At 36.4% G+C, this 16,386-nt stretch overlaps 1 protein-coding gene across 1 annotated transcript in view; it reads left to right on the forward strand.

Moving 5' to 3' along the window:
* Nucleotides 1-1,668: 1,668 nt before the first annotated feature.
* UBE2K (ubiquitin-conjugating enzyme E2K) overlaps nt 1,669-16,386 on the forward strand; it is a 23,254-nt gene continuing 8,536 nt past the window's right edge. Inside the window, exons 1-4 of the mRNA XM_009884944.1 lie at nt 1,669-1,689; nt 4,128-4,221; nt 9,403-9,461; nt 11,946-12,028. Of these exons, the coding sequence (XP_009883246.1) occupies nt 1,669-1,689; nt 4,128-4,221; nt 9,403-9,461; nt 11,946-12,028 (257 nt within the window). The remainder of the gene's footprint in view (nt 1,690-4,127; nt 4,222-9,402; nt 9,462-11,945; nt 12,029-16,386) is intronic.

Consider the following 16,386-nt stretch of genomic DNA (forward strand, 5'->3'; position numbering starts at 1 on the left):
TTTGGGTTTCCTTTTAGAGATAAGGCTTTTGTAATGGATGAAAGTGCCTTATACGAATCTTCCCCAACTTTTCTACTTCACGGTTTTAATTTAATCTTCATAATAGGGTTTAATCTCCACAAGGCAGAATAAAATTGGGTACGCATGACTATAAATGCCTAAAGAGTCTGAGCAGTTGGGATGGTCTAAAAGACAACAAAACTTCTGACTAGAGCCCTAGTTTGAAGCAGGGGACGCATTTAAAAGGAAAAATAGGCTATGCATAATCCAATTAGAAAATGAAGAAAAAAGATGAGGGAATGGCATCGTGCATTGCGTAATATGTTGCATTAATGTGCCTTTCTCTTTTTGTTTGTTTGTTTTTTGGTTTTGTTTTGTTTTTTTTTTTCGATCGGTCTTGATCAAAATAATTTTCGGGTCTGATGATGGGAAGTTCTGCTGGTGTAGTGTTGGACTTGTAGGTTCCTAGAAAAGGATTCTGGTGTTAGTGGAGTGTTTTCGTGTTGGTGAAAAGTTCTAGTGGGAATTATATTGTTACAGAACTTAACTTCTTTGAGATTATGGAAATAAATGCTGCTAGTGATGGCATGGTTCAGACATTTCAGGAATTCCTAGCCCAGTCATTTAGTCACCAAATTGTTACTGAATCAACAGGAGGTGATTGCTATTTTAGACTTGGTATGGAAGCTTAATGAGGTCTTTGTAGAAGAACTGCTTCTGGAAAATCAACTTGTGTTGTGAGATCACAAGTTAATTCATAAATTCTGTGCTAAGGTCATTGTCAGAGGCACACTTTCGGAGAACTCTGCTGTTGGTAAAATTTTAAGAGGCAGTTCAGATGATTATAGCGGAGGCCAGGGATTTATTCTGTTAGAGCTGCTAAAATTAAGTAATTTTATCCTATGTGATCCTCATTAAGGGGAAATATTGTAGGAAAACACTCCAGATTTAATTGGATGAATAATCACTTCAGTACAGTTAAATATTAGTTATTACTCTAGGGGTGAAGGAAAAAGCAAGAATTGGCAAGGTCAAGCTGAGTTGCACCCTGAAAAGTCTATCAGAATAGCTACGTAAATAAAAAATGCATTTGTTATTTGGAGGGCATGGTAGAATTCGAGCGTGAACTCAAAATTAAATTAATCCGTACACTGAAACAGTGTAACGTAGCCTGCCATTTTCCCTCAAGGTTCTGTACAAAGGAAATAAAGGTATGGAAATAGCTACAGCTGCAGTAATAAAAGCGGTCATCTCAAATGGGGGGACCAGGATCACTGACTCTTGAAAGAAACTGAGCTTCGGAATAGGATGGATGTTTGTTTGTTTTTTACTGAATTTACTGAGTCAAAAAGGATTTGCTGTGAAAAACAGCTGGTGTGGTACTGATTGGAACGGAATATGAAGGTGAATATCCGGGCTGCTACAACAGTGTGCGGGGCACTGAAGAAAAGTCACATGCTAAGTAGAAACTTAAGCAAGTTGCAGCATGGGTTAACCATAGATTGTATTAATCCCTTTTGCTATGGATTCAGTCCTCAAGATGGAAAGTTGTGGGTTTGCTTGCAAAGAGCAAGAACTTGTGCTGTCAACTTGGAGCTCACCAGGTGAAGTTGACTGGAGCTCAGTACTTGACAGAGGGAGAGCAGGAGAACCTGAATAGACCTTAAAATGACTGCCTTGCCAGACCAGGTGGTTTTAGTGACTTGTTGACTGTATTGGTTATTTAAACCAATGTGCTGCTTTGTGAACTAAGAGGTAATGCACAGGGGCAATACTGCTGAAAGCACAGTGTGGTCACTGAAGGGGACAAAAACTTCCATAAGAAGCTTCGCTGGAACTCTGTTGCTTGATCTGAGCCTCGTGTCATGCTGTCATGGAAGAAGGCAAATTTGATCTTAGGTTATGCTGGGTTGTGATTGATGTATTTTCTGTGGGTGCAACAGAGTGTTTGTGGCACTGATTCTGAGACTTCATCGACATTCGTTTATGCAGGGCTAATTAGGACATAGAGTGGAGAAGTTCAAAAGAAATCATATGGCAAGATTAAAATTCTAGCTTGTTTAGAGCAAAATTAAGGCTGAAAAATGAAATTGGTATATATACCATATATTTTATGAGGGGAATAAATACCGGAGATACGAAGAAACTTGTTGAAGCTGGGAAACAATGCTGCCACAGGTGGGCGTAAATAGATTATACCTTTACCTAAATTGTAGTTTAGAAAGCTTTTAACAGTTGTGAAGTTGTGGAATGAGCTGCCAGTTGGAATAGTGAGAGAAAAGAAACTTAAAAGGGAGGATGGAAAGCTTGCAAGAGGAATGGGTTGCCTGTGACTGAGTTTGGATTCAGAGGTGGAGTTTCTTTGCAGGAAAGAAACTACATTTAAAATATGCTTTAAAAAATAATTTAATCAGTTCTATTAATGACTTCCTTTCTCTGATGTCTTAGCTAAGGTCATGAAAGACAATGCAAGATCTGATGCTGAGCTTAAAACAAAAAGCTAGTTTACAGATATAAATCAGTAAAACAGAACCATTACTAAATACTGGCTTTCAATTTTGGAGGTGTGTGATGCGTTCTTAATTTTTAGCATGGTTGAATCTCTGTTTTTTGAAGTGCAGTACTTGGCCTCAACTATGCATTTGCAGGTGCTGCCTCATTTGTGTGGGCTGAAGGTTTTTTTTCATCCAGGCTTTAAGGATAAGTGTGTGTAACTATAGATGTAAAAAGCTCCCAAATCACCATTGGATTAATATAATGAAACTTTTATTTAGGGTCTTTTACATAGTGAAACTTTTACTTAAACTTTGATTTTTGTTTATATTTGTGAACATCACTGGTCAGAAGAGCACCCTCTTTGTTGGGGGGGACTGAATCCGTAGAACCTTTACAGGAAGGAAATAGAGATAATTTCCCAGCTGTCGTTCAGTGGATTTTGCGTCCTTACCTGTTCATTCACATCACTGGTAGATCGAAGAACCAGTTGATAGCAACCATCAGCTTTATCTGTCTTAACTCTTCTCTCATAGCTGGCAGCAACCAGATTAACTCTGAGGGAGAAAGGAAGCACAGCTGCATAGGGCTTTTTGGCGTAGAACTAGTTGGAACAATTTTAAAGGATCTGGGAAGATATTATGAGTTCTCAAAGGAGAAAAAAAAAAAAAAAAACCCAACCCAAAAAACACCAAACCAAAACCCCAAACCAGGATTCAGGAAATCTGTGTTGCAGTCATTGAGCACGGCATACAGAAGTAGCAGAATGGACAAACCTGTAATTACATACTTCTAAAAACTTCATGGTATGTCTCTCTAAAAAGAGATTCTGCTTTGCATCTCCCCCAAAAAATTACTGGCTGGAGGATTTGTATGAATTTCACTAATGCTGCTCTCTGGACTTGGAAAGCAAATTCAATGGAATGAGTAGCTCTGGCTAAACACTTCTGAGAATCAGTTTCTGGAAAACATATGGTTTTTTTCGGTATCAAAATACAGTGTTTTTATTTTGTAGGCAAGTTGATATGGGGTGTGAAAATGTTGAGGAGGTGACAATGAAATTCAAGTGTATAAATAAATTGTGCCTTACGCCTAAATAATAAAGATAAACATGATCTTAAACAAGACTACATTATTCTGTTTAGATTATCGTATTGTTTAAAAATAGTGAGCACTCCATTTGGGAAGTCTTTCTGTATTCCAGTGAAGGTGACAATCGTGTCTATTATTAATTAACTTGCTTTAAACAAGAAAAAAAACCCCAATGTGTAACTTGGTCAATTTAGTTTTATAGCTTGAGATACATAGAATTAGTAGCTGATCTGAAAGATCATGGTCTTTTTAAAATGTAGTCAACTTAAAAATATAACTTCAAATATTGTATTGCTGCCTTTGCTTATTTTAGTGATAGTATAAAGAATATTGAAATTTGTAATGCTTCACAAATGACCTATTTTTAGTGAAGTAAAAATCCAGCTCAAAGATACATGTTCACTTAAGTTATTACATTTTTAAATTTTTATTTATATATTTTAACAAACTACTCTTCTAAAAATTTAAAATACCATATTTTGGGGGAAACCTGTATGTCAAATGCTTACTTATGACTCTTTGTTTCTCTGTTTATTTTTAAGACGAGCAAAAATCAAATTAAAGTAGATCTTGTAGATGAGAATTTTACAGAATTAAGAGGAGAAATAGCAGGACCTCCGGACACACCATATGAAGGCAAGTAATGTTTTTGTGTGTGCAATCATTGTATACTTCAAATCATGTGTCTTGAGATGCTTGTTTGTAAAATTCATTTACAGCATAAAAATGTAGAGCTACGTGTTTTAAAATAGTCTGATTTTTTTAAAAAATACAAATTTTAAGTTTGAAAAATATTTCAGTTCAGCTTCTGTGTTGCCTGAAGACAAATTGTTTCTACAGTAGGTCAGACTATTCTATATCAAAGGTTAATTAACAGGTATAAACTGTGCATTGTAATACGTATAATGCTGACTTTTATTTGTTTACAGTCTTGACAGTTTAAGCTCCTTAGCCTTGATGCGTCAAGGAACAGCTTCAGCCTCTAATGTAACTGTATGTGTATTTTTGTGATCTAATGTGGTGGTCATTCAAACACATGTTGCATTTTTCTATCTCAAGGAGAGATGCCATTGCAAGTTAAATTTGTGATTAACCTCGGGCATCCATGGGTCCCAGTACTTAATTTGTACTGGAGTGGGAGACTCTATAGTAGAACTTCATGTCTACAGCTCTCTTCAAAAATTACACCTTATTGACTTTCTTGTTTATTAAAGCTGGTATCAGTAATCGTGCATCTCTTCAGTCTGGAAAAAGCAAGATAACTTACTACATATAGAAGCTTTATCAGGAGCTAATATAGCATACTTCATCAGAGAGACCAAATTACTCAATAGTGCTGGTACTTGTAAACTTTCTGTTTGTGTATCATATATATGGAGCTGGCAGAAACACCTTCTATTAAAGTTCTGTGATGATAAATGAGGATTTATATTTATTTATTTACTTTAAAATTTTGGTTATTTTTAATGCTGTTTTATTCAAATTTTCCATGCCTGATACCTACTTTGATTTGAATTTGAACTTCCAGTAAACAAAGATGTCTAAAGGAATGTTACAGGCAAATGAATTGTTTTGTTGGAAATTAAAACAATTTTCCAAGTTTTCAGTTGCTCTAGTTGCTCCATGTGTTGGAGCTAAGAGTGGGACTTGAGTATTGTCCAGAGACCAGACGTGCTGTTTGTCATTGTTTTGAAAAATAAATTCTCATCAAGTGGGGAAAATATCAGAAAATTATTGTGTAGGTATAGGTGTATATGCACTTGAAAGCATTAGTGGCTACTGATGAAAATCTGGTTGCTGCATCTTCGCAAAGGAGAACGTGATTGCTTCTGCTGGCTGGGAGCTGCTGGTGCAGCAGCCTTGAACTTGAGAGCAGGGAGAGTCTCCCCAGTGCCCACTCACGCCCCTACCGGGGCCCAGGGCAGATAAAGGACAAGGAAACAGCCTAACAGAGGTTGATATTGGAGAATATTGGGCAGGAGGAGAAGGTGTCAGAAGCTGAGAAAAAAGGAAGTGAGCCTGGAAGGGACAGATTAGAAAAGTAGAAGCATCTGTGATGGTAGGGGTACTCACCTCCAGAACCTGAGTCCCAGAGTTCCTTTGCTGTCCAGCAAATACTGGTGGTTTCCTCCCTTCCTCCACGTCTCACTATACTCATCTCATCAGCCACTAGTGTTTAGTTGGCAGAAGATAATGTCTGGAAAGAAGATAATTTCTTCTGGTTATAACATGTGCCTTCACTTTAAAAGGACAACTACACTGTGAACCTAAAATACACAGTTGTGCTGGTGGCCTATTTGGAAGTGGATCATTCTGTTTAGTGTAATAGTTCTATTGCAAATATAGTTGGTCTTGTAAAATTGAGTCTTACATACAGATGTTAAGATGTTGCAAAATTAAGTAATTGGATACAAGGAAACATCTGAATGGTGGGGGAAGAGTATTATTTTGGGAGCTTTGTTGTTTGGTTTTTTTCCATTCAAACAGAATGAATCTTCCTCGGGTGAGTTGGTTTGTCACGGCTTGCCTTTTTTTTTTTTTTTTTTTTCCCCCTCCAGACCAGCATTACCTCGCCATTTTATTTTTTTTTTCCTCCAGGCCAGCATTATAAAATAGACCTTTTTTGGAGAATGTATTACGAGTTATTTGAAATGAAAGATGTATTCATGTGTCACAAAAGTTAAAAACTGTATAGCAGTTCATGAAGAGGGTAAAAAAAGATTTGAATGCCTGTCTGCAGAACTGGGTTCTGTGTGTTGCTGGATAATTCAGTTAGACTGAAATTTCAAAAGCTGAGCACTGTGTATTCACATATTCAGCATATTCAGCTAATGAAAATCAGCAATGTGTGTTTAGTGCGGAATTTGTTGATGTGAAATGCATGCATGCATACCTACGTACATATAAGTACATTTAATGATGAGGATATAGTAAATATCCCTTTTGGGGGGCTAAAACTATTATGTATTCTGATAATGGCAAGGGTCTCACAGAAAAGTAATGTGATCGTGTGCTTCTTTAATCTAGAAGGCATATGCACCAAGAAGCAAAATGAAAGTTACCAGCAGCCCAATTTCTGGCGTTTCCTGACACTTGAATAATTTACTTTGGAATGTTAATATTTCTGTAACACAGTTTTATGCATTTATTACCTCAGGTAATTATGAAGGGCTTGCCAGTGTGTGTACCTTACATTTTATGACTAACGCAGTAATGCATGCTGGATAATTACTGACTGACCTCCTGTCATCTACAGTCTGAACAATGACACAGCAAGAAGTGCTTTATGAAGAAAAGCTAATTAATGCAGTAGTTCAGGTCAAACAATTCTGTGATACAGGAGAGAATTCTAGGACCATTGTGAAGTGAAAGAACAGTAATATTTATTGTTGACCACAGTTGGTGAGGTATCTGAAAACAAACTGCTGCAGCAGAATTCTTTTATAGGTGATGTTGGGACATTGGTTTAAGTATGGCTGAGAGGAAGAATGCCATCTATTGTTGACGAATTTTAGAGCTCTTATTTTTCTGTCAGTAGTGTTAACTCATATTGGACAATTATCAGAATATTGCAAGACAACTTCAGTTGAAACACATTTGCATCCCATGTTAAAACATGTGTTTGGGGAGAGGACCTTTGAAAGTCTAGATGAATGGCTGCTGGGTTTTACTTGATTCAAGAGCTTTGCAATAGATAGGTTGGCTTTTGGGTTGTTTGCTTGTTGTTGTGTTTGGTTTTTTTTTTCAAACCCTGTGTAACCATGGTATTAATTTCAAGCCAAGTTCGCATGTGAGCCACAGTAACTGCAAAATTTATAATAGGGTATTTCTTCAAGGAAAATAGTTAAAACTTGTTCTAACTCTATTGTGAGACATTTGCTCTAGTGGGAGTACAGAAGGAATATTCTGCCATTACTGTTTAATTTGGTCTCAAGGATTAAATAGCTATGAAAAAGCCGTACATATGCATACTTCTTTTTAAAAAGATTCCGCAGAAATATTGATATGCAGGAGTTACTATGTTAGGCACTTGCATTTTAAATGTAGTATTAAGGAAATTAATATCCAGGTTTGTTCAATTTAAGTCTTTAAGCCTGTATTTTTAACTGTAAGTAAACTACAGTGCATGACAACAATACTGTATAAATAATATTACCAACTCATTAGTCCCTGCAGTTTTTAAATCTTTTGGACTTGTATTCAGGGTGGAAAAAGTTGGTGGCTGAATAGCCTGTTAAGCAGAAGGCTGTAGTAGTCTGTCTTTTAAAGGCAAGTTTTAATGGTAAGCAGAAGAAATGGTAATACCTGAGGATAGGTTTTATATTACCTTACAAAATGGTGTGACGGTAAAATCATACAGGAACTGATGACTTTTTGCAGTCCAGGAATTGTTCTGTTTCTTAGGAAAAAATTGCTGCTGAATTATGCTTCAATTCAGGAGGAAAAAAAGGAAAAGCAAACTTTCATAAGGTCTGTTGTTGATGTACCTGTCTTCAAAAATATTTCGCCTGTGCTGTCCTGTAAGCAGACAAGCAACTTAGACGTTAACTATTGTAATTTTGGATTCATTAGCCTTTCTTCTATTGCATTTTCTGTTAAATCTTCTCAAGTTACTGTACTATTAAGTGAGAAAAACCAGCTGTAGAAAGTAGTGTAAAATACCAGTTTCAGGTGTAGTGTGTTAGACTGAATTACATTTTAAAAGTGAGAGGTGTTATTAGCTGTTAACTGCATTTTGGCACAGATGAAAAGGTGCCACAGAGTATAACTGTTCAGAATATTCCTTTGAGTCTTTTTCTCTGTGTGTGAATCTTGCTACCTCTATTGAGACTACTTGAGAGCTGGATTTGTATAGAGTGATTTGCAACAGAGTAAATCACTCTTGAAATCCCAAAGATAATAGATTGCAGATACTTCAACTTTAATTCAAGGAAATTTATAAATTGTAATAAAGTACACTGAGGGAGGGGAAAGGTTTCTTTCTGAAACATAAATACATAGGTATTGATAGTAAACTTGAATGTTAACAACACTATAATTGAACTAGACAGGGGTAATGATACTGTAGCAGGGAGAGAAAAACGAGACATGTTTAGAAAAGGGCAGCAGAAGGTGGTTCTGTCCACCAAGCTAACAGTATCCTTTATTGCATGCTGTAATCCTGCAAACTATATTAATAGTCCTAGTGTATCAAAGTGTTTGCAGAATTGGAATAGAAGTAACACTTCAGACCTGTAGAACACAGTGGAAATAACATTGGAACCTCCTTTTTTTTTTTTTCTCCAAAGTGTGGGAGCTTTTCTTAAATGACGTAGTCGAATGTTCTTCAGTTGCAGAAAGTTTAAAATGAAATAGTTAATTTCAGTTATGTTATTTGAAGAAAATTTATTTGCATAAAGTATCAGAAAAGAGTAAAAATAATGTAATATCCCGTGTTGAGCCTGAATGTTCCTGTGGCTTATTGTTTCATCTGTTTGGGGTATATTTGGTTTATATTTTGGTATATTTTACTAAAATAGAGCATGGAAATTACCACATTGGAAACAAGGAACTATAGGAGAATGTACCCATTAAATACACCTAAGAAATACAGATTCTGATTTGCATAAGCAAATATTACGTTATTAGATTGACTTTATATGCATTTATTTATAAAATATATGAAATTTAGAAGTATCCTCTAGCTAATACTTCTGAGTAAATTTGAATTACTTGAAAAACTGTCCATTTAGAAACATAAACTTTATTGTCATAAAAGGCTAAGCTTGAGTAATGTTGTTTTTGTTTTAACTTCTAACTTGTTCTTGTCATTTGCAGGTGGAAGATATCAACTAGAGATAAAAATTCCAGAAACATATCCGTTTAATCCTCCTAAGGTACTGTGTTCTTACTTATTTGCTTGCACGTGTAGTCTCTTTGTAGTACCCATCTTCCTTTTTTTTTTTTTTTTTTTCTTCATTCTCCTCTAGACAGGCATTGGAGCTGTCATCTTCAGGTAGAAGTGCAGGATGCATAGCCGTCTCTCAGAAGTACACTCTGATTATTCCTTAAAGTACAAACTGGCAAATTCTGGGGAGGAGCTTTTGCCTTACTGTTGATCATCATGTAATTTATTTGTGGCCGGATAAATTCAGTTTTCAGATAGTTTTACTTGATGTAGAGAGTATGGCTATCTTCCCTCCCCCTTGCTATCATTAAAGTAAATGCTGTAATAGATAATTACTGATCCTTTTAATTTCTTGGGATCCATAACCTATATTTAGTAGAGTCTTGGATCTAACCTACCAAGTTTCTAGTAACAATTAAATAGTGAGGTGTACAGTTGTGTGACTTGAAGAACCAAAAAAGAAATGGAATGGTCTTACTGCAACTCTATTGAAGGAATGCATAAAATGTTGACATGGACGAGCGACAAGAGAAATTACTGTGCTAAAGTCAATCCTTCCCTTTCAACTTTAGTGTATCTTTCTAGCACTTTAGATTTGTGACTCTACTTCCCTCCTAAATGAATCAGTCTGAATAGTCTTCTCTCTAGCCATGTGCAGCTGCAGCTGTATATTTCTGTGCCCTGATTTTGTCCCTTCTTCAGTGGCTTCTGATGAGTCAGCAGGCTCCTGAGTTGTCTGACTCAGCTTCTTGATTGGTTTTCAGTTTGTCTGAAAGATGTCTTTGAACTAAGAACATGTCCTAGGTCCTGGTTATTTTCACCCTGGTATGTAATACTGGGAAGGAACTGGGGATGTGGAGGAAGGGAGGGGTTCCAGTAGCTTTTAGCTCCTTGGCTCTTGTCCTTTGAATGGCTTCCTTGAGGCTGGAGTGAAAGACACAGAAAGTCTTAACGAAATGTCTGTTGGTTTCAGTTCGTTCATCTGCATGTGTTCTGGTGGGAGCTAAGATAAGGAGAGCCAAAACAGGTCATAGACACTGAAAGATGGGTCTGTGGAGTGTGGTTTAATTGCTGCTTTAGGGCTTGGTGGTTTCCATTTCCAAAGCTTATAGACAGCTGTTAGAAGCTCAGTGCACTGTAGCATAGTACCGCTTATTCTGGAGTCTGTAGTCTTGAATTGGAGGCCTTTTTGCTTCTGTCTAGCCCTGCCTTTCATCTGAAAGATTTCTTTATCTTGTTCAGTATGTGCTTTGACAGCCATTGTTAGCCTTCATTCACTGTGCGAAATTACCTAGTATTTGCATGGCTTTTTACATTTTCAAAGTGATTGAGAGAGTTGAGCTAGTTAATAAGTGGCTCAGCTGACATGATCTCTCATTTTCTGTCCTGGAAAGCAGAACTGTTATGGTCTTGCCTATTTATACACCACGGTTGCACTGATTTCATTCTAGTCCGGTATGTACAGTCTTTTGCTATAGTGCCTGACAAATAATGCGTTCTCTGCACTGCACAGATCAGGGGCAAAAGTTAAAACAGCTGTGCTATATGTAAGATGTTTGTCAGGAGTTTGAGGTGAGGACGTAGAGATGAGAAATAGAGAGATGGGTTGAAGTCACTAGAAAGCAGTTAAAGTGTAACCTGCAGTAAGGACTCTGAAGAAAATGAAGGAGAAATTTCTAAAGGCATGTATGTATTCCTTTCAGGGAATTGGGTTTTGAGACTTTTAACATAAAATGCTGATTTTAACTTTCTCATTGTCTTTAAAAAAGAAGCCAAACTGATTTTATTCATGCTTTGTGAACATGAATACGCTTTATTTTAGTGTGAAATGTGGACATGATCAACGAATGAATGCTGGGACTAGATCCTTTCAACAGCAAAGAAAAATAATTGTAATCTAGCTCTCTGAAGAGCTTTGTGCATATGGGTAATGAGACTGGATGGTGGTAGAAGTAGTAGCATCCACCAAGGAAATTATAATAATACTTCTGTAGCTACCAACAATTTAGCTGAACAGTGAGATCTGATGCCTACGTTAAGAGTTCAGGGGCTTGTTTCACTTTATTAGGAGTGGGCTTCCTAGCCTGTACGATGTTGAAGTTTTAAGTTTATATTTGACCATCTGTTTATGTTGAAACACTGGTACTGCTGGAGGGTATTTCTAAATGGCTTTATGTGATGCAGGGATATGTGCACATGACAGGGTGTGGGAAAGCAGTTAGGGATGAGTTTGGTGTCCTCAAACAGGCAGTAGTCTGGTTTTGAGTACAGCAAGGCTCTGTCTAACAAATGGGTGTGCAAACTTGAAGCCTCCTGAAATAAGTGGTATCACATGTCTTAGTTCTGGGTTTTTTTTTCGCTTGATAATTCCTACATTAGTATTTCTTCATTAGAAATGGTGCATTTAAAATGTTTACTTAATATACTGAATTTAATAACCATTTCTGTTTTTAAAAATTGTCCTGTCTTCTAGGTGCGGTTTATCACCAAAATATGGCATCCTAATATTAGCTCAGTCACTGGGGCCATTTGTTTGGATATTCTGAAAGATCAATGGTAAGATTGCATATGGATTTAAATGTGCAAAATGAAATATACCAGTGTCCTCAATAGGAGGCAACAGATCATGTTGCTTCTCACTTTGTATTTGTAATTTGAGATGTCCTTAAAGCTTACAATATTTCAGTAAGGTATTTTGAGTTGAAAAGATGCCAATGAAATGATTGGGTGGTAATTTTGGAAAGTACTAAGTAGATATTATATGCATAGATAGGGAGCTTTTGCAAAAAATTTTGCCCAAGGGTTAGGGTGAACATTGTTGTTGATGTTTTGGGTGTTTTTGCTGGACTTAATAATTTTATTTAGTTAGGTTTTTTCCATTAACAAATGGTACCTACTGCCTCCTGAATTTTGTCCTTTCAGCCTCCTGAGGTATAAGCAGAAAAAAAAGCAAGTGCTTATCTTAATTTTGATTCTTGACTTCTACTTTCAAATAAAAATTAGTTCTGATAGAGCTAAAACAATGTAGGAAGTGAGTCTGGCAGTATAAAAGGTAACAGGTCAGCAATAGGACAGGGAGAAGATGATTCTGTCTCTGTTATCACTGATAATATTTATGATTTGCACCTCTGTCAACCATTTGCCTTTTAGTTGCTGGTCAGTTGCTGACTTTTGATTACTTAATGTTACTGAAAAAGTTTTAATAGCCAAAATCTGTTGAATAGACCTGTAAGTGTCCAAACTGTAGCAGATGAACTCGTTGTTCATTTTTTTATTTCAAGTGATACTTTTCATGTGGTTTGAAGGTCATATGTACCAATTGTATGATAGACATGGTATCTAACATGAATGGAATTAATCTTTATTTTCCTTCATGTCTGCCCCAAAAGAATAGGACTGTAACTCCACAGCAGATAATACCAATGTCTAATCAATACAAACTTCAAATACTTGTAAATTCAACAACTTCGAGACTACTATTGGCCAAGTAGATATCAGGTGGATTTGAAAGAGAAATTGTAGGGCAGAAAGCTTGAGTTGAGGTCATGGAGGTGCCACATCCAGTGTATTCATCTTTTACAAAGGGAGAAGATTGTGCAAATCACGTGGCACAGGACAGTGTAAATTACTAAAATGAAATCATAATAATCTATAAGCTGTTGTCTTTTTCATTTCTGGAACTGCATATTTTTTCTTACAGTCTGGAAGCACTTGATGTTCTTTCAGGCAGTAGAATCTTCCAACATATGTGCCATGGTACATGGCATAATTTTTCTGTCAGTAAAGCCAGTGCACTTTTGTACCTGCACCTAGTTATTCATACCACCTTACCATGATACTGGAGATTAATGATTCTTTAACTGTGCGAATACAGTTTCCTGAGAGATCATGCTCTAAACCAGATTAGTGAATGGGCATGAGGTTGGCTGGTTGGTTTGTGTGTTGGGCTTTTTTTTGATTTTTTGTTTGCTTGGTTTTGGGTTGTTTGGATTTTTTCGCAAAACAAATTTTGGAGGGTTTTTTTAACAGGAATCACTTCACTGATTTGAACTAGAGCACATAAACCTGCTCTCCCAGCTAGGCTTATCTCACTCATGACAAGGTTTAAGTAGTGAGGATATGGGAAGGCAAAAATTCTTGCTTTCTAGCAGGAAAGGTGCTTACCGTGGAGCTGCATCCCAGCATCACTAATACTCTCCTGGCAAGAATTTATCCAAAGTTTTCAACCTCAGAGTTTGGGGTTTTTTCTCCCCTCTTTTGGTACTCCTCTATGCATTGTCTAGTTGCTTTACTCATAGTATCAAGGTCCGTGACTTTTAAAAAGTATCTTCAACACTAATCTTGCCATACTGAGGCCCCTAAACATCATGTTTCTCAAAACCAAGACTTAGCTAGCATTTTCCCCTGGAAACTTTGAGGAAGGACAGTCCCTAGCAGAAGTCAGGCTTATTAATTGCATTCTGAATTAAAACCAAAGTAATTTAACAGCTTTTTTAACGTTTTCTTTTTATCTTTGTATTACTTTAATATATTCCCTAATTAGTGTTTTCTGTGGAGAAGGATGGATGATCTTGCTTCTGTAGCAATGGAATGGGATTCAGGAGACTGCATTTTAGTTTCCAGCCCTGGAACGGGTCTTCTGTTGTCTTTCAGCATTGCCAAACATTGGGATTTGAAACAGTCTCACAAAATTCAGTTTTATTCCAAAACTGCTGCTTTAGGAGTGAAGCAGTTAATAAATTTAAGGTGAAAGTTTCTGGCATTTTCAGTGTCTGATCAAGCTAAAAAATATCAAATACCAAAAGGCAACAAAGACATAAAGAAATCATGAGCTTTGATTTAAATTTTTTTTTTTATTTTGGTCAAAACAATTTAAATTTGGAAAGGAAGAACAGGAGTGATTTGACTTGTGTTCATGTTACCTTTGGAAGTTAGGTCTTGCACAGATAACTTCATTCGTGTCTTCGTTCTGCCTGACAAAAAGAACATCAATACCTTATTTCACCAAGACATATACAAAATATGAGTATTGGAAAAAGAACTTGCCTTTTCTGTATTTAAATCAGCTGGCACAGGGAGCACCAATATTATGCCACTTCTATACTGTTAAACTCCTCCTTTGAAACACCATCTTCATTTGGAAGCACGAAGGAAAGAATTTCACAGAACTCGGTGGTGGTGGGAGGAGGCTTCCTATATACTATAACACCTTTTCAAATGATACTTAATCTAGTGATCATTTTCTAGTGGTGCTCTTCTTAAGTTTTGGGTTTAATCATAGAATCATAATGAAAATCACTCGAGCATTGTTGAAGTGCTTGTCAAAGCCTCTGGTCCTTTGAAGAAGAGGAAACTGTTGTGGCTACCTCTATCCTTTCTTGTTTAAAGGATTTCAGTATTGTGACAGATAACACACTTTTTTGCTGAGTATTTTCCTAAAACTTCTTAAGCCATATGAATACCTAATATTGTTTAAATAAGTCATTTGTTGTTCTTCAGTATATGCTGTTTTAGCAATTTAAGCTGAGAAAAGGCCCATATCACCATGTTTAAGTTTTCTGTACATGTAGGATGAACAATGTTTTGGATAAAATGGTAGCTTCATTAGAAAGCAAACAAAAAAAAAAAAAAAAAAAACAAGTAATACCCCAACCTTGATAATTTAATATTTAATGGATTTCACCAATTCTTCAAAGGTAAATGGGACAAATGCAATTCTGAAATATTGTAATGGTTGTATTCTAGAAAATATATTTAGTTCCACAGTCTCTCTTGTCAAATCTTTTAGCAACAAGCTCTGTTTCTGAAGTGCCACTTCATTGACTCGTAATGCTCTTAACCGAATAATGCTGCTTTTGTTGCTGTGTTTAAATGCAAGTCTCAAATTCCAATGCACATCTGTGATTTTCAGTGAGGTCAGTGGGAGCTGAAGGACAGAATTTGGGCCTATGGGACTTAGTAGGGTTCTTAAAGAGTTAATAAACTGATAAAATACTCATTTATATATGGTGAATACAAATACAAAGATTTTAATGTGTATGTTTAGTTAAAAAAAAGAAAGTCTCTTCCCTACTTACCCATCCTGTGATAATGGTTTTCTATTCTAATGAGCATAGTTGAGATACTGCTCTGCATATTGGCAGGAGGTTTTATCAGTTTGCAATGTCTTTAAGTAGTTTCTTTAATTAGTTTTAATGAAATTCTTTCTCCACAGTACATACTTGATGCTGAAATTCTTTGCAGCTGTGGATTTTCATCATGTTTAGATTTGTAAATACCTGTTATGCCAGTTTGTTTGCAAAACAGCTACTGTTTGCTGGTGGGATTAAAATAGGGATATGATTTTGTAGAAGGAATACCATTTATGCTGATCTGATATGACTTCTGTTATGTGGTTTCACTTACTGTAGCCTATATTTATCTTCCAGGCTAGTATTCTGTCTCAAGATTTTATTCTTAAATATAAAATGTATGTAATACTGTTCATTGAAACTGGAGAATTAAATTACTTGAAAGCTGTTCTGCATAAATCCCTTGAGCAGTGATTGTCAAGCGAATGTGTTGTGGCTGTGTGTATGGCTACAAAAAACTCTTGGCTGTTGTGGTTTTGACAGTTGAAATAAAAATTAATAAGAATAATACCGTTTTCATAGTGGCTGTACTGGAGGATTCACGCTTCACTTCTAGTTGAGATGTAGAGATCATTATTATAAGAGATAATACAATTTTAATAGATACATAAGCAACAGCCAGCTTGTAGTAATCGTCGTCTTGGGTATCTAAAACTGCTGGGTTTTCTTCAGGGTGTTTGAGCAGCACTGAGCCTCTTTAAAGCTTTGAGAAAAATGTAGCGAATATTAACATTGTTTGAGGGAACACTTCAGCAAGCAGGCTGTCCTCCCCCTCCCCCCGCC

The sequence above is a fragment of the Charadrius vociferus genome, unplaced genomic scaffold (genome assembly GCF_000708025.1).
Source record: "Charadrius vociferus isolate BGI_N301 unplaced genomic scaffold, ASM70802v2 scaffold134, whole genome shotgun sequence".
Classification (NCBI taxonomy): domain Eukaryota; kingdom Metazoa; phylum Chordata; class Aves; order Charadriiformes; family Charadriidae; genus Charadrius; species Charadrius vociferus.